The following is a 26,557-nucleotide window of genomic DNA, read 5'->3' on the forward strand; positions in this document are numbered from 1 at the left end:
CCATGCTGCAGAGTAGATCTGTACTTTATACCAAGATATTGACAATAAAACAACGCAACTACATGGCAGCAAAGCCCAGAAAGAAGCCAGATACAGCAATGTATTGCATGTAATTAGTAAAAGCTACAGGAGGGTATCTACAGACAACTAAATTAAAAAGTCATCTGACGGTGGACGACTCCTTTAATCACACTGCACATGTTAAAGTCACCAGTAGAAAGAGTTATGGAAAGAAACGGACTACCTGGGGATGCTGTGAGGGACATCACTCCATAGTAAGAAAAGGCACCGGCTTCAAATTTCATCCCTTCCTTCCCAGCTTCCACTTCGACCTTCCCCTATGGATAAATATGGATTGCAATATTCATTTTAATGATCCGGGAGCATTTAGCAAAGCAGAAACACAGTAATGAATTCTGAGTTAGACGAAGAGCAGTGGACAAAGCCGATGGAAGGGTTGTGTGTGGTTTAGTTGCCAGTACAACTTTCTGGAATAAATGTAACAGCAAAGGTCACTATATCTCACTGTGATATGTACAGTCCAGGTACTACCTAGTGGTGGAACTAATGTCACTGAAGGGGGAGCAGCTGCTATGTAGTGAGCCACTGAACGCCTGTTCACCCTCATCAGTCCCCCGCATATGCTCAGAAGAGCAGAGCAGGTGTCTGGGGAGAGTGAGTAGGAATCCCTGGGTCCTCCCCCAAATGTATTGCCATGTTACGTCCTAGAGAACTGTCCCTAATGTCTGTGGGCATTTTATTCATTCATATGCATGCCAATATTCCAATGTACTCAATGCCTCAGTTCTATCAGGATTGAATATATATATAGTAACATGTATAATACATGTTGTTTTCTTTTCTCCAGGAAATATAATTATTCATCTCTCTGTTATTTTTATGTTTTTCTAGAACAATTTTTCTCTCTGTGATTTATAATGTTTATTGCGACCCCACATATCAGAGGTTTGGGTTAGAATTATTGTAACATTGCTGGAGCGTGTACTGACATGTCAGAGCATGTTCACTCAAGCTGATCTGTGTCTTATTAAACCAGGGAGATCCCCCTACTGCCCTGGTACCTCTGTGATGACAGAGCCATGGATGTGGAAGCCCAGCTCGAGTTCTAGAACATAGGAACGGATTCCTGGCTCCTGGGCCACTGCTCTGGAACCAGGAACGGTCAGACAGCCGGGTTCCAGTGTGAGCTGACTGTTCTAGAATGTATAATCAAGATTTATATAGGGCGTAAGAGATGTAATCTAAGGTTAAAAATTACAGTTCAAGTTAAGTGTAAATCATTAAACAAATATATGATACAAAGAAACAATCACGCAGCATTTAGGTTGGTAATGACACTTAAATTTAAGAGTTGACTGGTTATGAGAGGGCACATGGCATCCGTAGGTAAATAGCTTTTGGGATTTTATAGCTTTGTTATACCACTAATTTTGGTGAATTACATTTTACATTTTTTATTCCTACAAAATGCATAAAGATGACATATTGGGCCTTATGTACAGCAAATCCAGCTAAAAGGGGCAAATCATGTGATACAAGGGGTGCAAGTGCATCTTTTTGCCAAATTAGAGTTGAGCTATTACACGTCCACCAACAGTAAATCTGTCCACACATTATAAATACACCCCCCCCCCCTCTACCACAGCAGAGCAAAAGGGAGAGACAAGGGTAATAAATGAATTGGGATGAATTGCTATTTACAGAGATGAAGCTATTTTGGGGGCAACCAATATTACTTTATTATTATCTAGGAACCAGTGACATCACTGAGACATTTTGTGACTAAACCCTTGTTCATGAGTTTTCAGACCTAGGTAATTCATAGACTGCAGCTTGTTATGACTATTGTTTCACCACACAAGATGGCTGCCTCCACTGTGTGTACACTAAACCTGTGAGAAGGTCTTCAAAGCAGAAGAGCGCTGAATCCAGCCTATTAAATTAGTCATGACAAACCCAATACTTCATAACCATTTACCTTTATGTCCTTATTTATTCAGATTTTTTTTTTTTAAAAAAATGATCTGTTTAAAAGCATCCGCACAATTCTTTCAGGGTATTTCTCCATTCACAACCACAGCCTAGTTCGTACAGCACATATAACAATGGACTGTATCAATGTTTAACTAGGTCCACTAGCGATCAAGTCAAGCAGGATCCCTTCCCTGGGGGAACGCTTTACTCAAACAACACAGATAGCAGATTACTTTTGTTAATAACAGTATAGGGGGTATAGGTGACACTGTCAGTCCTAATGTGTGTGATCATTAGACAGATCCGAAGCATTAGACAACCAGCAACTATTTACTACACAAAATCATTAGGAGGCACAGTGTGAATTAGTGCAGAAAAACCATGACAGCCATAACAACAAGTCTGACCTGTAAAACCAGCACAAAGTAATCTACTGGCTTATTACGCTGGTAGAGGTAGTATTCAGGACACTTCTTGTTCCGGTCATCAAACTTTAGCTCCTGGATGACATTAGGGTGTTTCAGCAGCCTCAGCAGAATCTTCTCTGACATTTGAGATGGGCTAAAGGCATCCACTTCTGCAGGGAGAATACGGCCGTGTTAATTACACACATACTTCACACCTAAGTACACAAAATAAGTTATATAACAAACTACCTGAAGCAAATTCACTGTTCCAGGAACCAGTTTACCAGAGATATACTGCGAAAGGCCAATGACCCACTGGAATTAATCTGCCTTTTACTAGCGGTGTTTAATGCTAGTAAAAATGTCAACACAGGGGTGGAGCTATAGTGGGTTCAGGAGGTGCAGGGGGACCAGGCGATGCCAGGTTGGAACTCTCAGGAACCCATTTACCCTAAAAAGTGCAGAGCAGAGGCATATTGTGACATACACATGTGCCAAAACTGCTCCAAAGAGGCCTCTGCTCTGCTCTACTGAGGGCAAAGAGGGGGGGGGGGGCCTGGGTGGTGAGAATACCAATGCTGGGCCCTTACCCGGACTTTTCTACAAGGCACGGAGATTCACTGTTCTGCCCGTGTGTAAACGGGTATAGGGATGAAACCTAGTGGTTCCAATGACCCCACACCCACTTACACTTGTGACCATTTCAGTCTCCTGGACAAAACCATGGTACAATGCAAGGGGTGCAAATTAGTATTCTGTTTTGCACATAAGTTAAATACTGTCTGTTTCTTCATGTTGCACACAAATACTTGATAGCTTATTTGTACACTGAAATTTAAAGTTGATATTTGTGTGCTACATGAAAAAACAGACAGTATTTAACTTATGTGCAAAACAGAAAACTAATTTGCACCCCTTGCATTGTAACATGGTTTTGTCCAGGAGACTGAAATAAGAAGTTTCTCAAGTTAAGATCCTTACGGAATCAGGCCCCTAGTTATCATGTAATTTTCTTTTACTGTATCCATTCTTTACCTCTCTGACTAAAAGGAGATTTACTATGGAAAAGGTGTTGACCTTGTGCACTATTTCGCCTTGTGTAATAAAGAATGCTCCAACTGAACACAGGAAGTGAGAACACGTGTAAGCACAGAAGGGACATTGGGAACGACTCCAAGCTTCACTACCCTTTCCCCATCTCCCTAGAGTTAGGAGCCAGTGGTGAGATTGTTAGTGATCTCAAACTGTGATAAGCTGAACTTGCCTGTTGCTAGGAAACGGTGCATAGCCAGAAGTAGTTGTGGTGAGATTTTAACCTTCATCTCGCTGTCGGTTTGCTTAAAAGCGGAGAAATCCTGCTTTCTCTCTCGATGTGTTATTTTCTTTTTCGTCCTGTTATCCGCTATAAGATGTAAAGAAACAAAAAACAGAGAGCTGCTATCCACCAATCTAGTAATACATTATGCACACAAAACAGGTTTAAATTGATGTTCTGCTAAAAACTGACTCATTTGATAACAATCTGTGTTTTGCAAGTGTTTTCCTATGTGTGACAGATTTGTTTGTTCTTTTTGATAAGCTGTTATTTAAAGTGTCTCCTACACAGAGTTGTGGCTGCCATTCTGCGATATGAGAATAATTCAGCCTATTAATACGCGAGGAAGCTGTGACATCACCAGTGCACTATTTTGTGGCTGAAACAATATTCACAAGAATGCTCCCTAACAATGCATTAGGAACCAGAGGCATTACAGAATAGATAGATAGTAATGCCGCTATATATTATATATTGTGTCTACCTTGTATGTTTTATGTATGTCCTGTTTTGCATACTGTACTGCACTACGGAGCACGGTGGGGCCTAACAAGTTATTATTATTATTATTATAATATTATTATTACTAATATTATATGTCAAATATACAAATCAGTTACTTCTGAGATCATCATTTCAGTGTTCATTTTGAAAAACGGTGTATTATAATATAATGCGCCTCCTACAGGAGCAAACGCAGGATTTGTAGAGGGGGTTTCCACACCATGCCGCTAGTGGGCGTGACCAGCATGCATGGGGGGCATGGCTATAAATTTAGACAGTGCTTGGCTGCTCTCCAACCCTTCCTATCCCCATAATACATGGGCAATACGTGGACTACTGTTAGGTGTATGCAGCTCTCCCTTTTTAAACAGAGCCGTGTGAAGCGGGGGCAGGGTCCAGCCTCGTCAATTATACAGTGCCCCAAGGCTTGGAGGGGGGTTTCCAGACACTAGAACCCCCCCCCCCCCCTCGGTTTGCCTGTGTCCTACTGAGAATGATTATGTATTTTCTGATCTGCACAAAAGCCCTCAACCTACAGCCCCGTGCTTTAATACTCACACACCCTTGGTGACTTTGAATATCTATATAATTTACAACAACACCAAGGACTTTTGTTACCATTTGGGTCATGGGTTAGATTCTAACCAGGGCCTTATCTGTGGGAAGTTTGCATGTTCTCCCCATGTTTGGCTAGGTTTCCTCTAGTGCTCCAGTAGGTTATCTGACGGATGCCTAAAAAGGACCACTGTGTGTGTGGTAGGGAATTTAGAATGTAAGGGACTAATGTGAAGGATTACATATAATCTCTACAAGGCTGCGTAATATGATCAGCCCTATAAAAACAATAATAATCCAAGGTTTTTTATGATATTATATCGGTCAAGATTGGTGAACTTCTATAAAATCGTAGCTCTTTTCCTTCTTTCTTGTTTAATACTTTATTTAACTCACTGTATAAATCTGTCTCATCCAGGATTTCAGATTTGATGATTTCTTCTATGACATCTTCCAAGGTAACAATTCCCAGCACCTCATAAAACGGGTCCCCTTCTCCTTCATTGTTCACCCTCTGTACTATTGCCAGGTGAGATTTACCTGCGGAAAGAAAAAATATAGATTAAGACCTTTGATTTCCTCTTATTGCATAGACAGGCCATTCAATCTACTCTCCATTATGTAACGGGGGGCGTTGTGCACAGCCACGCTGTAACCATAACTAACCACTTAGATTCTAAAACAGTTTAGAAAGTGAAAGCAAATATCTGATTGGCAAACTCACGTTAATAAAAATAAATATTGAGCAGTAAGCTACAGTGTATTAATAATTACATAAACACGAGTGTGGTCAGCATGGCAAATATATATATATATATATATAATTTTTTTTATTATTTTTTTTTTTAAAAAAGGAGGTTGTGTGAACTCCGCACAATGCTGGGCTATCAATTCACTATGGCAAGGGGACCAATAATCATGAGAAATGACTGATAAATGAGAAATAGATTACTATTGAAGTGATAGACTTATTTCCTGCCACTGAGGTATGAGGCATGTTTTGACTGAACCAATATAGGAGGTGGATTTATCAACCTCCTAAAAAAGAAAAGTGGAGGTGCTGCCCATAGCAACCAATCAGAATCCAGTTATGATTTATCTAGTACAACCCAGAATCTGATTGGTCGCTATGGGCAACACCTCCACATTTTTAGATGGTTTGATAAATCTACCCCTAAGTGAAAATGTGACCTATTAATTCACTAGAAACTAAAAACATAACTGAGGTGTAAGGCACTTGCCTCAGTATTGTCATTAGTGCCTAATAAATAGGTAGGCTGCATTCTCAAAAATTTTGGTTCAGCCCAAACATAGAAAAGTGCCTCATATACATGAAGTATAGTCATCCTGCGCCTCATGGCTCGCAGTCATACCTCATGAGTATTGGGACGGAAGTGATGACTGCTAGTGAACTGGTAAGCTGAATTCTCTCACATATTGGCCGACTACACAAAATGGCTACCTGCACTGCGATATTGCTATTCTGTGATTAACATCTCAGCGCAAACAATGGAGGGAGGGTGAATAGCAGGTGTGGAGGGGGCCGGGGCACAGCGAATCACGTCATCAAGTCCCCAGTGCCACCACTTGACTATGAGTACCCAGGATGCGGGACAATCACTTGCTTTCCCAGGAGTCCCTCCCGGAATTCGGGAGTCTCCATACATTGTGGGAGAGTGGGCAATGTATGGCAAACAATTATTTAAAGGACAACACAAAAGTAATGATAAATAGTGCAAGACTTAAAACAAGTTAAAAGATTTCTCCAGCACAATGCCAAGAACCCAAAGACCCACATTCCATCAGAGGAGGCCTGCCATGTATGGCATTGAACCAAAATAGCATGAATTTTCCAACATGTACAGAATACTAAAATAACACATTTGCCCACAAAGACGACAAAAATATACTTTGCATGGCTAAAATAGTGCTAGAGCGAAACATGGCCAGGAATGAAGATCTTTTTCCAGCTGACATAAACAATGAAAGCTACTCAATAAATACAATTTTCCCATGGTCTCTCGTAAGTGGTTAAAAATTCTTGGTGAATGCTGTTTGCTGAAAGTTGAAATTCTTTAGCTATTCTCAGCTTGTGATCATTTAAAAGGAATTTTCCAAAGCAGGGTCTAATATTAGACTTAAAATGAAGTTTCCATCTCGCTCCAGTTATATTCTCACCGGAGTAACTGCTATATAATCTGATTGTCTTGGAGCCACTAATTTAAATGCAGATAGACAGACATACTTTACATACCAGCTGAACACCAAAAGACCAGGAATTGGTCTAATTATTGGGTCAATAATAAGAATGCAACAACAATTAATTGGGAAAGACTTCAGGAACTTAATATGTACCATTTAGTGCAAATCAAACTTTGAATTTAATAAAAAAAAAAATATATATATATATATATATATATATATATATATATATATATATATATATATATGTTAACCGTGTATGATACTCATGCATTCTAGTCAAATCAAGCTACTTAAGGTGTTAAAAAGGTTCTTGTCATGCATTTGGGGCTAGACCAGGCCTCCTTAGGGGAAGAGCGTTACTTCCCGACGCAAGCGCCTTTTTTTAACGTGGTTTTGTCCACATGTCACCACCTCATCATTTTTCTCCATCACCTCATCCTTCATCTTCATCAAGCTACTTAAGGTGTTAAAAACTCCCCACTGTCACCCCCGGCAACCACCAACCACTCCCAACTGTCACTTCTCCTTCAAGAAATATATAGGTCAGTGTATAACTCTGCCCAGCAGGTGGCGCTGCAGCTTGGGTTTTTTTTTTTCACACACGCCACTAGGCATTTATATAGTAGAAGATATTCATCCTGTTTCCTCCTTTCCATCACACAAACCAACACAAAGTATTAATGTTCTACTGATCTTCACCAGCCACAGCAGAATACTGTTACAATATTGTCTGTGAGAGAACTGTGAAACTTGCCTTCTCAGGGCAACTATGTGGAATTTCAGGGTGTGAACCACTGTATCATATTATAGTATTACAAGATATCTGCATAGACAGAAGTTACAATAAAATTCTCACAAGACATTCGAATTGAATAACGTGATGTTGCAAAATCAAATGTTGTGCCAGAGAATTGTGTTACTAACAAAACTCAGAATGTGAAAAACATTATTGGAGGATTCCGATGTCCATACATAGTTACAGAGGGATACAAAAAAAGTGAAAGAATTCAACTCTTCATAATTAAAAATAAATAAATATGTGTTTATTCAGAAGAAGTCAAATAAAACCCCTAGTGTGACAATTGCCAATTTAGCCTCATAGGTAAATAAAAAATGCTTTTTGATCCCAAACATTTAGATTCCAGCTCAGATACCATTTCTTGTAATAAAAGCCTGCACTGCTTTTTTAAACTCTGTTTGGGAATTTGTCATCAACGCCTTAAGCTTAACCACAACTGAACTACCCTTACAGTAAAGAACCCCTTCCTATGTTCTTGGTGAAACTGTCCATGTTCCATTAGTTAATGATGACCCCTTGATCCTTGGTACTGTAAGTTTGTTAGACAAGTTTTTGTATTGATCTTTAATATATTTTGTAATATTAGATACCTCAAAAGGCACCGTTTTTCCCCAAAAGTAAACAAACTTATTAAACCATGTTTTAAAGGAGCACTTTCGAACCGTTGATCATGTGATCGAGCAAGCAAGGCTATCACGCATGTGATAAAGCATTTTTATCACGTTGGGCTCTAGGTATTCAGAACTCGGATCGTGTTGTGGATACAAATGGGTAATAATGTACCCCAGACACCACACTGCTGAACTTTTTTGTGGTGGATGGATAGGGCTTGGCAAATGAACTCAAATTACACAATAAACAAATAAAAATAAGGCAATAAAAATGTAAATAGCAACTTTACAGGAAGGCTGGTAGCTTTTGGACAGGTTTAAATTGTAAAACTGTAAAGTGACAGTGTGCAGAGCATTGAATGGCAGAAAAAGCCAGGTTATGACAGGAGCGCGACTTAAAATACATGTAAGGAAAAAAAGGCATGCTTGGTGTAATATGAAAATATATATATACATACACACACACACACACACTTTTTACTTTAGGTTGTAGGTGCACTGCTTGTCCATAGCATGTACGGAGGTATAGTATGTAACCATGTTTAGCATAGGCTTTCTCCTGACCATGGGAAAATTAAGCAAAGCCAGATGATTGAGGTTAGTGTTAGAAGCAACTAATAATTAGGGATGTGCACCGGCCACTTTTGGTGTCTCGTGTTTTGGATTCGTATTTGTTTCGCAAAACACCTGACGAAAGTTTTTGGTTCGGATTTAAGGTTTTGGATTTATTTTGAAAAAAACATAAAAAGTGTTAAAATCAAGTTTTTTGGTTTATTTTCATTCCTACGCTATTATTAACCTCAATAACATTCAATGACAATCATTTCCACTAATTCCCAGTCTATTCTGAACACCTCACACCTCACAATATTGTTTTTAGTCCAAAATGTTTCACCGAGGTAGCTTTCTGGACTGCATAGTGTAGTGGTCCCGGTACACAATTTGGTACCGGGGCCACAATACCTCCGCCTTCAAATGGTCTGAATTCCACTGCACAGCTGCCTGCTCCTACATCCTCTGCAGCATATACAGGGTGTAGTTCGAGCGTGTCAATACCTCTTGTTTTTGACGATGACAGGTCATTTTCATTAATTTATGATTTGGCCGCAACAGTCAACGTTGTTTAATATCTGATACGCCTCTATCTGGACTGCATAGTGGAGTGGCTCCGGTACCCAATTTGGTACCGGGGCCACAATACCTCCTCCAACTTTCAAGTGTAGTGTTTATAATTTATAAAAACTACAGTAGTTATAGCATGTCAATAACTCTTGTTTTAGACGACCATGGTACAGAGCATTCATCATTGAGATCACCATCCTCATCATCAAGTTCCTCCACAGCACCAGCTACATCAATAGCCTCCTCCCGGTGTACAACATTGACACCTTGATTATCCAAATCTGGATCTACACTGTGGGTGATCCTTCCAACATATGCAGAGGGTGTGCTGCAAATGCTGGATGGAGTCACCTCTTCCCGTACAGTGATGGGAAGGTCAGGGTTCACAACCACCAACACCCTTGGACTCGCCTTGGGGATTTGTGATGTCATTTGTTTAGAAGGCAGAGTTCTTTGCTGTTTTGTTGTTGTTGCTGACAGCATAACTCTCTTAAATTTTTTGTAGGGGGGGGGAGGAGGGCTTAGATCCTTGGGTGAAGCTGGACCACTAGAAATGAACACAGGCCAGGGCCTATGCCGTTCCTGTCACTACGTGTCGTAAATGGCATATTGCCAACTTTACGTTTCTCCTCAGATGATTTTAAGTTTCTCTTTTTGCTACTTTTTGAGAACTTGGGCTTTTTGGATTTTACATGCCCTGTACTAGGAGATTGGGCATCGGGCTTGCCAGACGGCGTTGATGGCATTTCATCGTCTATGTCATGACTAGTGGCAGCAGCTTCAGCATTAGGAGGAAGTGGGTCTTGATCTTTCCCTACTTTATCCTCCAAATTTTTGTTTTACATTATATGTAGCACAAGAGAGCGTACCCCTAAGCCACACACACTCGGCAAAGCCTTTAAAAATTATATGCGGCACAGGAGAGTACCACTGGACTTATACTGCTGAATCAGTGAACTTTGTAATATTGCAGTACCACTGGACTTATACTGCAGAATCAGTGAACTTTGTAATATAGCAGTACCACTGGACTTATACTGCTGAATCAGTGAACTTTGTAATATAGCAGTACCACTGGACTTATACTGCTGAATCAGTGAACTTTGTAATATTGCAGTACCACTGGACTTATACTGCAGAATCAGTGAACTTTGTAATATAGCAGTACCACTGGACTTATACTGCTGAATCAGTGAACTTTGTAATATAGCAGTACCAATGGACTTATACTGCAGAATCAGTGAACTTTGTAATATAGCAGCACCACTGGACTTATACTGCTGAATCAGTGAACTTTGTAATATAGCAGTACCAATGGACTTATACTGTAGAATCAGTGAACTTTGTAATATTGCAGTACCACTGGACTTATACTGCTGAATCAGTGAACTTTGTAATATTGCAGTACCACTGGACTTATACTGCTGAATCAGTGAACTTTGTAATATTGCAGTACCACTGGACTTATACTGCAGAATCAGTGAACTTTGTAATATAGCAGTACCACTGGACTTATACTGCTGAATCAGTGAACTTTGTAATATTGCAGTACCACTGGACTTATACTACAGAATCAGTGAACTTTGTAATATAGCAGTACCACTGGACTTATACTGCTGAATCAGTGAACTTTGTAATATAGCAGTACCAATGGACTTATACTGCAGAATCAGTGAACTTTGTAATATTGCAGTACCAATGGACTTATACTGCAGGATTGTTTTTGGATATTTTTTATTTTTTTTTATAAAATTTTTTTTAAAAATTTTACAACTTGGGAATAATGGGGAAATAACAATGCCCTTAGAAGGACAGAGCACAGGACACAGCACCACTGGACTGAACAGGACACAGCACAGGACCCAGCAGCACCACTGAACTCAGAAGGACAGAGCACAGGACCCAGCAGCACCACTGAACTCAGAAGGACAGAGCACAGGACACAGCAGCACCACTGGACTGAACAGGACACAGCACAGGACCCAGCAGCACCACTGAACTCAGAAGGACAGAGCACAGGACACAGCAGCACCACTGGACTGAACAGGACACAGCACAGGACCCAGCAGCACCACTGAACTCAGAAGGACAGAGCACAGGACCCAGCAGCACCACTGAACTCAGAAGGACAGAGCACAGGACACAGCACCACTGTACTGAGCACAGCACAGCACAGCACAGCACGAGATATAGCAGGACAGAGGACCACCTAACACAACCTCCCTCTACCCTGATCAATGTCCGAGTGAAGATGGCGGCGGCTAGCGGGGAATTTATAGAATACGAGTATCGCGAGATCCGACAGCGGGATTATGACTCAGAGCCTCGGTTTCAGTTTTGCAATTGGCGGGAATACCCGCATCTGTCTCGGATCCGGCTCGGATCGGCAACGGTCGGGTGGGCTCGGATTTCAGATATCCGAGCCCGCTCATCTCTACTAAAAATGCATTCACACAGATACAAAACGTACAACTGTAACTACATACATACTGTGAAGTGGCAGATATAGTCATTGTTTTGCTACAATTTTGCAGTCCGTTGAAAATAAAATGTGTTTGTACAGAATTGGAGTATTTCCTACCTACTGAACATAGTATATCTTACCTACATCCAAGTGTTTAATTTTTTTATAGTGCAAAATTAACTTTTATGTAATCATATAAAGTTGTACAAAAATAAGTTGGTTAAGAGATTGCAAACCAATGACCATGAAAGAATAATTTGAGCCGTACATATGGCAAGCCAGGCATTAATCCCAGCCGTTGATCAACCAGATCTGGCTAATTATATGCAAAGCCAATTAAACAGATACAGTCTTTTTTGGGGTTGTGAAAAGTGGGTTCCATGGACCAGACTGTATGACACCCACACAGCCTAGTTTGCCAATAACCTTACAACATATGCCAATTTGTTCACCAACCAAAGATTTTGGACCTGTCCAATCACATTGAAGAGTGTTTTGATCAGGCAGTTTTGATCATTTTAGGCCCACATTTTGTGTCACACCTGTAAACAGCATAGTAAAAAGCATTGGGCATTATCATTCAGCTTTCCAAGAGAGATTCACGCAACCCAATATACCCAGCTAAGAAGAGAGGAAAGGGGGCTGGTGATGGAAACATGGAAAGCCTTCATCTTCATGGACTTAAATAAGTGTTCTGAATAAAATATAATTTATGTGCACTTGTTATCTCACCCCATATATTGTTCTGTATTCTAGAGTATGAGATGCAGGAGTGGTAACAAATATTGAAGAGGTATAGAAAGTGGGAGGTATGGGACAAAACAGTGAACCCGGATGAGGAGGCTAAGAACTAGAATACGGCAGTAAAATTATACTGACCCCACCTCCTCCTTGCCCTGGAGATATCCTCTCACAATGGTAACTACAGTCCTTGATACTACTGTAGGCACGTGAAAGATGGACAACCCGATAGCAGAAGTTAGGAACCCCCAGGTAAATTTTTGCCAGATGGGCAAGACACCAAAACCATCTGGAGAGAACCTTATACTGGGTCTGTTATAACTACACTGACGGGACACACTTGGGTCGTTCGGAAAATGTTATGGGACCTGGTTAGATAAAATAACTGGTCTTAGTCCCATTCCCAATGACTCGTAAATTTAGGTAAGGAACTAAAAGGATTCTCTAGAAGTAACTTGTATATGGTTGAGAGTAGGTGGGGAAGGCAGGTTTAACCCGAACACATCAATTCAAACATAGCCTGGTCTCTACGAGGTCTGACGAGCAATGGAGTAAAGGATGAAATTGGGGAAGAAATGCATTTATGGGTTCGGAGTTTAGCCCACCTAACAATGGTAAGGTCAATTGTTGGATGTCTAATATTAGGTAAAATACGCAAGGTGTAACCACTGCCGGGGAGTGGGAAATGTCTCTGTGCTTGGTTCTAACAGTTAATACACTGCAGAGTATCCAATATATGTAGAATATAAAGTCCCAAAAGAACGCACAGAAAAAAACAAATACACTTAATGTCACCTGTTAATAATATAGTCCTTAATGTCAAAAAATTAAAGAAAAAAAAACAAAACACTTTTTTTCTCCCCATAAAATACATTAGGATGTTATGAATTTCTATTGTACATAAAGTGCATTTTTACAGTTCCTCCCAATTGCAAACACATGTTCTAGCATGAAAGGCAATCGTCACCACCATCACCCAGCACTTACACAGAACCTGTAGCTGGTGCAAGTCATACAACAGAAATAAACCTGCCCATAGCTTGAATCAGTCACTACTGAGTGTGCTCCAGCTGGGCACACCGTTACTGTACACTGCCCGCGGGCATACGCCCCTTTCCAGTTCCGTCAGTGAAATTGTAGCCTGTAGTCAGAGACCTTTGCGCTCACAGATGAATCAGGCCCTATGTGTTTATTTGTTAACATTTATTTGTAGCGTCAGCTGTACAATTGAGAGCAATCATAGTAATAAAAAAAATAATAAAAAATGGATATTGGTATTACAAAACAGACAGAGGGCTAAGAGGGCAATGCTCATACCCTTACACTCTATCGGATAATACATAATAAAGGTGTGCTATCTGTTATGCAGCTCATATGACCTTAAGATGATCACTTTTAAAAATGGACACTAGTACTACTGGATGCTGTTACTCTGCAAGCAAAAAAAATACTTTTAAAGGATTTTGGACATTTAAAGCCGGATTACTGGTAAAATGGTGAAGACCATCACTGCTTCATCGCTGGTATCTCCAGCTCTTTATTATTATCATTTATACAGCGCCAACATAAAATGCAGCACTTCACAGATACTGTTTGATTGTAATTCAGTCCCTGCCCCAGTGGAGCTTACAGTCTAAAATTCCTTACCACACACACTCTTGGCTCTTGCCAAAATTGACACCATCAACCTACCAGCATACCTACGCAAATACAGAGAGAACAGACAGGTCGTACCATAGTGTAATAGAACGCATGGTCCTAGCGAGGCAAATCAGCAATGCTGACCACTGTGAATGAAATTGTTATATATATATATATATATATATATATATATATATATATATATATATAAAACTAGAAAATAATCCTGAAAACCTATCACTAGAGATCAGGGTTCAGAAACATGACTGCACATTACAAAGTGCTTTAGTGATGTAATGCATACTAAGAAATCCAGTTAATAAAAACATTGCAACATTTTCATTGAAGCACATGGGAAAGCTTTCAAAATTAAATTGAAATAAGTGCTTAAATATGATGAAGCGGATTCCAAAGTAGTGACTCAGGACAGAGCAATCCCTGAAAGACAAAATCCAAAATAACTTCAAATGCACAATTTCTATTTCTTTGCTGCCGATATTTAGCAGAAAAACTAAACATAAAACACACGTTGCTTTATACAAGAGATCTATTTATAACAAGTTACCCCGTGCATGATACTCATGCATTCTAGTCAAATCAAGCTACTTAAGGTGTTAAAAAGGTTCTTGTCATGCATTTGGGCCTAGCCCAGGCCTCCTCAGGGGAAGAGCGTTACTTCCCGACGCAAGCGCCCTTTTTTAACGTGGTTTTGTCCACATGTCACCACCTCATCATTTTTCTCCATCACCTCATCCTTCATCTTCATCGCCACATCCTTCATCAAGCTACTTAAGGTGTTAAAAACTCCCCACTGTCACCCCCGGCAACCACCAACCACTCCCAACTGTCACTTCTCCTTCAAGAAATATATAGGTCAGTGTATAACTCTGCCCAGCAGGTGGCGCTGCAGCTTCGTATGTTTTTTTTCACACACGCCACTAGGCATTTATATAGTAGATATCAGTTGGGCAGAATGGCCAGTTCCTGCGGAACACAATTAGCACGATCTTACTATGACAGTGATCATTACCAATTGACCAATGATAGATCCCACTGAGATGTTGATCGGGAACTGTAATCATTTTGGGTCCATACACACTTATATGTGGGCTAATTATATCTAAAGCTACTAAATGGACTGTCAAAATAGCAAACTGTATGGACACCACAAGTATAGTAAATGGCTAATAAAATATTGGAAGCATTAAGTCACTTGTAAAATGGGCATTACATTTAACAGACAGACAATAACAAATGTATACAACTGGTTCTGTGACCCATGGCCCTCTTATTATCCCCATGTTCCGTGGGGTGTATGGAACATCAAGTCCCCATGAGTTTGGTTTCAGTGCTGGCTCTACTTCAAAAGCAGCAGCAGACTAAGGGGTGTTTTAGACAGTAGCCCTGGTCCAGCACTGTAAGGGGGCAACGTCATTTCCATTCAGTGGTATTCGGCCATGATAAGTTATATAAAGTGAGCATATAGTGGGGACTTTATACAGATGCCAACAACTAGAGGAGATGTTTTTGTTATTTATTGTAAAACCCGTTGGAATATATTGGGTATAATGTTACACTTAGGATGAGGGGCATGTTTAGTGTTTTAATAAAAATGTAAATTAAATATCAGATCAGAGTGTGGAAAACAAATCTTTATCAGGTGTGAACAACGTACATGAATGAGAACCTGGCTTGAGCTCCACTCAATTAATCCACAACCTGTGTAGAGTGCAGGTTTCCCATTTATAATTAGAGTAAGGCATCTCTCTTTTTTTTAATCAGCTAAAAGGTATAAAATGGTATATAAATACCTTTTATCTTCTATTAAAATAAAGCTAAAATAACTTTCACGTTCAGGGGATGGACTACTCAAAAGTTACACAAATATCCAACCAAATGTTGTGTCCTCCAATCATGGAGACTGGTATGTTCAGGGGGCTTTATATCTTCATCAGGAGGGGCTTCAGGGTACCCCTCTAGTCGGACATTTAGATAGGAGGGGGTTAATGAACCAAACCCAAAGGCTGAGGTTACCTTTAAAACAATATTTGAGGTTTTGTTCTTTATTTTGTTTCATTAAAGAGCCAGCCATTACAAAGTTTTATTTACCTCTCTTTCTGCACATGACAATAATGTAATTTGGAAAGTAAAAGGACTGCTCAGGAATTGAACTCTGCTTTACCTCACAATCAGAAAACCGATAACCAAAGAAAATAAACATTGATAGTGCCATTTAAGGCTTAGGTCAGGTGAGCTTGGCTTATATTCCAGTGTCAGATCTCACTGGGAGCTCACAAGTAATTTTATCTCCACCTTCCTTACGTTCCAAAGGGTTACATCACTGAAATGCAGAACCTGCAAGTGACCACTTTATATTCTAAAAGTATAAAACTACAGCAACAATAATAATAATAATAATAATAATAATAATAATAATAATAATAATAATACAAAAAATACTAATAATACCCAGTGAGACTGTTTCCAGATTATTCTTTAAGTACAAAATATAGCTATGAAATGGTTTAGTTTATAAGATATTTTTTTGAGAACCTTTCCATATAACAAAACAAGTACCTGTAATGCATAGATCAGGGTTCCTAAAATGTGTATTTGTTATGCAGAACCCATTGTCTCGTGTTTTCCCCAGAACATCCGTGAGACTACAGAATTCTGGGTAGATCCCCGGACTCCCGGGAGAGCAGGCCATTCTCTCAAATCCTGCCCACTTCCTAGTGACGTTGGCGGGAACCTCAATTACGCTAATCGCACTTGCCCCTTGACCTCTCTTCTGGGAGATACCACAAGGGAAACAAGTAAAGTTGGCAAGAATACCCCTCATGTCTATACCAAGTACTCCCTTATCTCTGTAAAGTACTGGCAAGTGAACCCTTGCATCTTTAAAATGTTAACTTATTGACCCCACATTCTGTAAACATTTACCAAGTACTTCCTTAAGTAACTTTTCACAATTTATCACTTTAGTTTAGTAAATCTTTTCTAAGAATCTCTAAACCTTGTCCGCATATTTGTGTTGTACACATTTGAACACACTTTAAAATATATGCAGTAGTATAATCAAATTTAGCAGGCTACGATACCCATTCAACCTGTAGAGGTGGAATAATCCCAGCATATAAAACTCTAGTTTAACACTACTGAAGGGAAAGAAATACGAAACAAAACTTACAGTACATTACATTACAGTAAGGAAGATCAAATGCATCTAGAATTTGAGTTGAAATGAATCTAACAGGCTTTTTTGGCCATTTAGTCAACAGAACAAATGCATTAAAATAAAAAATAAAAAAGAAGAAAAACATTCATTTTCAAACTTTTTTTTATTTTACATTTCAGCAGCATTGGACCTTCGAGAGACTGGCCCGGCAAACCCGGTCAGGTACCTCTTACTCCTCCCGGACTGTATTACCGCTGCAACTGCCTCTGCTGCATTTTTCATAATTAAAAATATATATTTTACTTCACATGTAAATATATTTAAACTAGTTTATATAAAAAAATATATTTAGATCAATGATATACAGTATATTAATCAGATTTCTCCCACAGCTAATACGCTTTTTAGCCTAGCTTATACTAGTGCTATTTTTCAGCTGATATATTTTTGGCCAAGCTACTCTACAGCTGCTGTTAACTTCAGACTAAATAGCCTGAGCGCCAACAGGGAACATTATCTATTTTTGCATTTTTGTGCAGTGGTGCTGCCAATGATGAAAGAGCCTATTGCTCTGTGTAGAAGACCATGATGACCTCCATTTATCTCTCAGTCTTTGTTCACCTCACCAATCACAAACGAACCATCAATTACTGCTTCTATGAATCTGCTCTAATGAATCAAAGGCTATTTATGAAAATGCAAAACATGCACTTTCCACAGTGCTTATGTCAATTTCGAAAATTCATCTGTTTTATGGGGAAGTGCATGGATTTGCAGGTCACAATTCGGGCATCTTCTGATGGGAGGAATTTAACGGATCAGGGGTGTTCTTTGCCAGGTGCAGGCTAGGGGCATGAATGCCCCTACTTATAGACCTACCTGCAAAAACATAATTCCATTTTGTGGAAAAGGATTATTTCAATGAAATCCAAGACAGAGAAGGCTTCATTTAGGAGAGGAGATGGTGGGGAGGACATTCCACATAGCCTTTATCCCCCAACAACAGGATATGAATCTTTCAGTTAGTCAAGAGGCACCAGTAATGGGTGTCTTTTGAATGTTCCAGAAGTACTTTATATCACAAACTGTGTGTTTAAATGTTTTTATTGGAGTGGACAAAATGCACATAGAAATTCATAGCATACTTTAAAAAAATATTAATAAAAAAAAAAAAAACAGTCCCAATTTCCTCTTATTGAGGAAGGGGGCAGTCCTAAAGTGGTAGCATGGAATTTCCTTCATCTGCATTTCCAATCAGACCCACAATCTGGTAAAAGTAGGCACATACTGATTTTCCAGAGCAATTTCCAAAATTGGGATGCGAGAAGTGGCTAAACTACCACCACTGAAGGGGGTGCAGCAACTATGGGACCTGAGCACATATCCGCTTCCTCCCCAAGGCAGCTGTTGTGCTCTGGACCAGTGGATGCTCTTTTGAGAGCAGAGTTAGGGCCCATTAGGCTAGATCGACATTGCCAAGTCCTTTTCCAAATTTTGTAATGGAATCCAGTGGTTCAATGTTTCGAACCCCTGGATGTGGGCATCCACCAATGAATGTACTTAGATGGGCAAATAGTATAGCTCACTGTGGTCGGGTCCAGGTCCTGGCTCTGGCGGCCATCTTTAAATGGACCTTGGGAGGTTTAACACCTGGTGCTGGAGGAGATAAAATTAATTATGTTTATTTAATAAATTGACAGTGTAATTAATATGCGCTGTGGTACAGGTAGATTAATACCTGGCGAAGCAGCATTAAAGGGGTTAAACCCCGGCAGAGTGTGAGAAAAAGTTTGTAAATGTTTTAATGAATGAATGAAAATATTAATGTGTATGGGTGCTGCGCCGAAAGGGTTAACTCCTGGTGCTGGGAGTGTAAAAATGTATATTGAAATATGTATGTTTAAATAAAAGAAATAAAATACTAACTTGTGCCATGGAGATCTAGCGCAGCGGCGTCCAAGGGAATCGCCGCAGAGTGGGTCCCCCTCCAGCAGCGACTGCAAGTAAAGCAGCCGCTTGGATTCAAATTAATTTAGGAGATATAGCGCCTTCAGGGGGGCCCAGCAGGCAGAGCCAAATACTGGAGCTCAGGGAGCTCCAGGTAGCGGCAGCTGGGGACTGCTGCCCTGGAATCTGAATGCCACTAGCAACAATGTAAAAAGGTGTTAATCCCGCAAAGGCTTATTCACATGCAGGATGCATGAAGCAGCCTGATATGGTTAAAGGAGCAGGAGGCTGGATTACCACCTGCCAGGTTAGGGCTGTACAATTGTATAAAATAAAAAAGCCCTGCTACCCATGTAAAATGTATTCTACAGGGTGATTCAAAAGTTGCAGTACACCCTTTTATTTCAAAAACTCTACAGAAAATTGGGAAACCTGAATACTACAGTAAGGTATGGGTGACGTGGTCTATCTTTTACGGTATGTACCAAACATGGGCGCCATCTTGAAATCTGCCAATCGGCCCAATTCCTGTAGAGTTTTTGAAATAAAAGGGTGTACTGCGACTTTTGAATCACCATGTACTATTTGTACGTCTGGATGTTCACTAGTACCTCCAACTAGTGTGCAATTGTCCTTGTAAGGACCCCTTGAGTCAATAAACATCACTGTCTGAATAATCTGCCTGATGCCTATTGCCTGCTGTATCATGTGACCAACAGATAAGAGCTTACACTCTAATCTATTCCCAGTTGTCCTGTATTGAACCCAGTATCTGTGTCAACACTCTGCCTGCTACCCAGCTGCGCCATAGTAAGTGGTCAGGAGGTACCAGCCAACCCACAGCAAAGAGGCGCTGTAGCAGGTATACCAGCAACCCCAGAAGTAGGTTCTAGGCGCTGTGAAGCAGCCTAGTGGTGGCAGCGAGATTATCCTACAACTATTGCGCAGTTGGCATTTGCAGTCAGCAAGTGTCAGGTGTAAAGGTGACACCAGTAGGAGTGATCAGTAACAGTCGGATACTGATAGTGAGAAAGAGACCCAGATAAACTGTGCAAGAACATCCCTCTTCCCCCAACAAACTGGGTGGCGAAGTAACAAAACCATTCACACTAACCCAAAACATTTTTTTTATTTTTATATTTTTTTATTTTCACTTTTCGAAAAATAACCTTTAGGGTTTGTTCCAGAAAACTGAAGAGTAGAAATGATGAAATTGTTGTCCAAGAATCCCATGGTGAAAGGTGTGCCTATCGGGAATGTCATACATACCGAAATATATCATGAGAAAACTGCAGCCATGCACAGGACAATGAGAAAAGACTTTTCCGTCACTGCACGATTATTTTAAGAAAACATTTTTTGGTATGTCTGTTCCCATAATTAGCAGAAGCAGCTCTCTGGTCATGTCTTCATGTTTAGGGTGGACTGTCCTGATGGGATGTTTGCATAAGGAGTGAGCAGTGGAAACTATCGTAACCCAAGACATAGAGAACACTGAAGAGATAAAACAAATGGAAAACTGTTCTCCCATGAGACAGGTACCAGGGAAAATCATTACACAGTGTTCACAGACAGTCACTTCATCCTAAATAAAGTTCAACTGCAGACCACAGTCTCAGAAGGTCATCTTGCCCATTCTTTCCATTCATCACTCATAATACTAGAGCTCAAAGGTAGTTTTTTTCTTATACTCTCATTAGTGCTATCATTTATTGTTCAGATAAATTTCATATAAAGTGAATCATGTTAATTTTGCCTTTGATGGCTTAAGAGTAGGGTCGGAGCAGTGTCTCGATGGGCCCCATGGCAAAATTTGAGTAGGGACCAGGAGATGAGCCCTACTGAGCATGTGCAGTCTGGCGCAAGCTCCCCTCAGAAGAGACCTCTGCTCTGGAGATCGGGGGCCTCAGTGGAGAGCAGGTCAACCCGCAGTCCCTGGTCGCCGCCACACCCCTTATTCTTTTACCTCTGCTTATGTGGTTATGAGACTTTAGCTTAATTTGTGCTCAATTTCAAATGAGTTTTAGACTTCTATTTGGTGTTAATCAGTACATCAAATCATTGGATTGCGGAGCTGCACAATCATTTCAATTGGCACCAGAAAGATGCAGTAAGACTTAATTAGAAATATTTTAAATGTGGTATGTTTTAACTTCAATAGTATTTTATTAGTTTTCAAGGGTTATGGGGTACAGAAATAAAAGAGGGGGGGGGGAGGAGGGAAGATAAAAAAAAGTAAAAAGGGTAGGGGGGGGGGTGTTACATAATGGGGATGAGCACATTAAACAGTATCGTATCCATAACAAATTGTAGACATGAAGAGGAGGGAAACAGTTAGTCCCCTCATAATTTGTAAGGTTGCCCTGTTCCAGAGACCACAAGAAAGCTTCTAAGGGGACTGTTGGAGAGATTCGTTAAGTGAAAGCAGTACTGGAGGCAGATTAGAATCTACTTGAGCTGGAGGCTTTTCTTCCCCTTTCCGTAACATATATATGAAATATGAAACGGGGATGAGGGGCAGTGGAATAAGCCATCTCTGCTGTCTCCATATCGAAGCTGTATTGCTCCTTGACCACTACTTTTTGTATCGGAGGTGGCTGTAAGGACGTCCAGCACTGTGCTATAGAGGCTCTCGCAGCAATCAAAATGTGGCCAAATACATACTTTGCATGCTGGGGAAACTGGGGGGGGGGATAATGATACAATAACGCGACCTCTGGGGTAGTAGTAGAGTCTGCGCAGTCACCTTTATTAGCTAATTGGAAGACTTGTCCCCAAAACGGCTGTATGAGGGGACAATTCCAAAATACATGTATCAAGTCTCCCGGGATATTACATTGCCTCCAACAAAGTTTTGAATGAGTGGCCACATTTTGTGGAGTCTGGTTGGGGTGAGATATAATCTATTGATTAATTTTATCATCATTTCTGTGTGATTTATACATTTTGACCTTCGAAACAAATTGGTGAAAAGGTTTTCCCATTGTTCCCTGTCCAGTTCAAGATGGAGGTCAGATTCCCACTGCAATTGTATTCTAGTTATATTTTCTGATGAGGAGGGGAAGGAATCACGATACCAGAAGGAAATGCTGGCTTCATTATCTCCTCTACTTATGTATACAGCAAGGGTGGTGGCGAGATAATGGTTAAATAAATGTTAACATTTCTGAAATGGGCGTTCACAAAGCGTTCTCACAGCTCACCACCCTGTGGATTACAGCACTTACATTAAAATTATGGAAGATGTCAAATTTCAGAAATGCTTATATACAAACTCCTACAACACAGGGCAATGATAAACGCTAAAAATAAAATGATCACACATTTCGAAAAAAGTTATGAAAATTATATCTGAATGATCAAAAAGATTTATAAAACAAGAGAGAAAAAACCCTTACACAGCTCAATGTTTGCTCTTTCAGGGATGAGAGAGAAGGCAATGCACCCATCCATAGCATTCTCTGACATGTAATAGTTGGGCAACGGCTCCTGATCAATCGAGTTCCACATTCACTACACACCTCCAGCCTATGTAGTTTTGAATTACAAGCCTATGGTTGGCCACCATAAGAAATGCTGTCTGCTTCTCCTTCCTGGTACTGGCAGTTGCTTTTGCTTAACAAAGCGGTACTTAGGTAGTATTATAAAAAGAGCGTGAGGGGGCCCTCTAATACTTCACTACTTAAGTGTAGCACAATAGTGTGTTTGCAACACTTTCAATTCCAAATCAATCTTGAGAAAAATCACCAAACTACTTGAAGAAGTCGTCTAAGGTGTAAGCATTCTACAGCAACAGGCTTGCTCAAAACAGCAGGTGCCACGATTTAGCCAGTAGGAAGTCGTTCGTGGTATCACCTATCTTACTGAAATAATTGGTCTATGAATAGTTTAAGCTCAAAAAACTCTCAACAGCAGATGAGATTGTCAGAGTCTTCACATTGTGCTCTTCGGAACAGAAAAATGGGCAGCATAATGTTTAGAAGTTCAGTGAGCATTAAAATCTACAATGTAAAAAGAGCAAAAAAGAGGATTGGGAAAATAGAAGATAATCTGGGCCACACTAGAATAAAATATTGGCGATTGGTGATGGAGTTCTTTGAAACTAAAGGATTTTGAGGGGTCAATCAGGGGAAAATTTGAAGAAGTGCAGACGAGAATTTTGGGATGAATATGTGCATAAAAAGAGGTAAAAGAGGGAAAGTGAGAGATGGCAAATTGGGATTTTTGTAGAGGAGGATAAAAGTACTATTATGTACGTACTTTTTACATGTTGTTTTTTACATAGTAAGACTTTGCAAATTTGACTTCACATGTAATAAACCTTGAAGGGTTTTGGGTATGTTATTTCTGTACTTCATTATAGAGGAATAAAATATTTAACAATTAATGTTTCACTATAAAGTAGGGTTCATGTATTACTCTACTGACAATTTAAGAAAAAAAAATATTCAAATAATGTTGGAAGAAATTTATAATTACAGGATACTTTTTTTTTTTTTTTTAAGAATAAACTTAATCCTCTCTGTAGACTTGATTTAGCTAATGAGATTTACTAGTTATACTAAAGGAATGTCAACCCTTTAGCTGCCACTGGAGCAAAATATACTGGTTATATATTAGAGGTATAACTTCTAAAAATATACATTTAAATTTATTTTAAAATATCATGTAATATAGTCTGTAAAGGCAGCCAAAGCTGGCTGCGGAGGGCCACATCTGGCCATTGAGCCACAAAGTGGCCCCTGCTTCATATATTTTCTTGTGTGTACGAAATGGTTTAGGACTTAATGAATTGTTTGCAAAGACATTAAAAAAAAAAAAATCATTGGGCTAGAGTAGGCGAGGTGAACGGGGGACTCAAAGCCAACAGTCAGCTAATGTTTACTGCTGGCTTCATTTTCTCCTGCAGTCATTAAACTGCTTCCACCCTGATCTTCCGCCAACAGAAAAGGACAGTGGAATGGGGCCAATACCAAGTTAAGATGTCAATCTCAAATACAGGAGTGCTGTGAGAATGGCAAGAGTATAGTTTATATATCCCTTTAATGAACGCTGTACATTTGTGAGGCTTCACAATGTCCAATAATTTAATAGTTTCGCTGTAAACATTTAAATGAAACTTGTAAGTAAAAACTTTTAAAAGTAAATTTGAGTTTAGTTCATACTTGCCAATCTGTTTTTTTGGTAAATACAACTGCCACAGGGGTGGGTCCAAAATTAGGTGATTTGTGACACATTACGTCATGGAGATATCCATCAGGCCCACTTCACTATGAAGTGTGCAGGATGCAAAAGAGTTGCATGCTCTCCCGGGAGTCCTATCTGGAATTTAGGAGTCTAACAAATAACGAGAGAGTGGGCAAGTATGGTCTAGCCAATATGCAACCTCCGAAAGGACCATTAAACCTACAAGTTGGCTTATAAAAAAAAAAAAAAAAAAAGAGCTGCAAAGCCCTACACAAACATAAATTCCAGACATACAAGAAGGTTAAGATTATAGACATTTTCCTTGTCAGACATTCCACTGAAAATACCTCCTAAGTGTCCCAATTGGTGGACCTCAAACAGTGTGGAACTTTTTTTTTTTTTAATATACAAAGGTCATAATTGAGTGAAAAGTGAGTGTGTTTGGGTGCAAAGTGGGTGTGTTTGGGTTGACCAGGGAGGAGATTGGGTAGACTGGGGGCAGGGCTTATTTAGTCCAGAACTTGCCTTGGTGGGAACAGCACCTTTGACTTGTATTTAACCAATTTGTCTGCATTCGTCATGCATTTATTAACATGTGAATTGGCAAACAAAGCGAATACGTGTCAACAAGTTCTTTTCTTTCTCCTTATGCAGAAATTAGCTGTTATTTCAGATTAGATTTATCTAAAGCTAAGACTTGGCGAAGAATAGATGATATATCTATAGATATCTCTCTCTCTATATCTCTCTCTCTATATATATCTCTTTCTATATACACACACATGTACATATACACACACACACACATTCGGATCGTATTCAGAGAAATCCGAGATTTGGGGTTCCCATTAGATACAAAAGATGACTCGTTTTCAGGTCCGATTTTGGCATGAAGAATCGAGGCAAAACGTAATTTCCAGAAAAATACACACATATACATACATATGTACAAAAAATTTTATTTGGTAGATTTTATAGAAGGCAACTATATTTGGAGTTTTGTGGGATGAAGCAGAAAAAATAAGGTACAAAAGTTATGACTCAGGCAGTGATTTTTTTTTTCTCACAAAAATGTGTGGACTATAATGTACATAAATTTTACATATAGATTTTTATATTTTGTTATAGTCATTGACAATCCAGTAATTTAAACCAGGGGGAAACTTCCCCGAAGAGAAAGACACACTTCTACCTCTCTGTGTTCTAGTGCCACAGCACAGTTACTGCAACATTATTTGTTCCTTTGAGCTCTAGGGATTAAATCTAATCCCTTCACTATTAGAAAATGACGTTAACCCTTTTCAGGCTAGTAGTAGATGTCAAGATGCCAAATTGTTGTGAAGTTAAATAAAAACTATAACCCTGCCCCCCATTATAATGGAGCAATAATATTTGTTATTAACATTCAGTGGTGGGCAGGGGGGTCCGGGCTGGTCGTCCACATTACATTTTGGGCCGTCTGGTCAGCAGGGGGGCGCAACATTTGTCCGCCCATTACCACTACACTAACCATTGACAGAGCCGGCGCGTCAGCTCTCTGCAGCGTTCTGACGTAAAAAAAAAATGACGTCAGGGCGCTGCCAGAACACAGGAGACCAGAGGAGCCGGCGCAGGTGCTACAAGACAATGCAGGAAGAAGAAAAAGAAGCTCCAGAGTGTTCAGGTAATTAAATTACAGGGGAGATGGTGAGAAGAGAAAGGGGTGCTGGGGACTAGAGGGGGGCTGGAGAGAAGAGGGGGCTGGAAGGTGGAGAGAAGGGGGGATTTATTATAGTATACTATAAAAACATATGTAATAATAAATAAATCAGTAAAATATTCATTTGGAATAATAATCTCTATTAAATATGAGGAAAGTTGTAACCCATAAATTGTGGGGCTGGTGC

At 39.8% G+C, this 26,557-nt stretch overlaps 1 protein-coding gene across 2 annotated transcripts in view; it reads right to left on the minus strand.

Annotated features, from left to right (window-relative positions):
- Positions 1-26,557, minus strand: part of CNNM2 (cyclin and CBS domain divalent metal cation transport mediator 2) — a 93,130-nt gene that overhangs the window by 16,608 nt on the left and 49,965 nt on the right. For both annotated transcript variants that reach the window (XM_075216228.1, XM_075216227.1), the window contains exons 2-5: positions 5,173-5,316; positions 3,667-3,804; positions 2,403-2,572; positions 245-338 (exon numbers count right to left, since the gene is read on the minus strand). In XM_075216228.1, the coding sequence (XP_075072329.1) occupies positions 245-338; positions 2,403-2,572; positions 3,667-3,804; positions 5,173-5,316 (546 nt within the window). The remainder of the gene's footprint in view (positions 1-244; positions 339-2,402; positions 2,573-3,666; positions 3,805-5,172; positions 5,317-26,557) is intronic.

The sequence above is a fragment of the Mixophyes fleayi genome, chromosome 6, assembly GCF_038048845.1.
Source record: "Mixophyes fleayi isolate aMixFle1 chromosome 6, aMixFle1.hap1, whole genome shotgun sequence".
NCBI classification, from domain to species: domain Eukaryota; kingdom Metazoa; phylum Chordata; class Amphibia; order Anura; family Limnodynastidae; genus Mixophyes; species Mixophyes fleayi.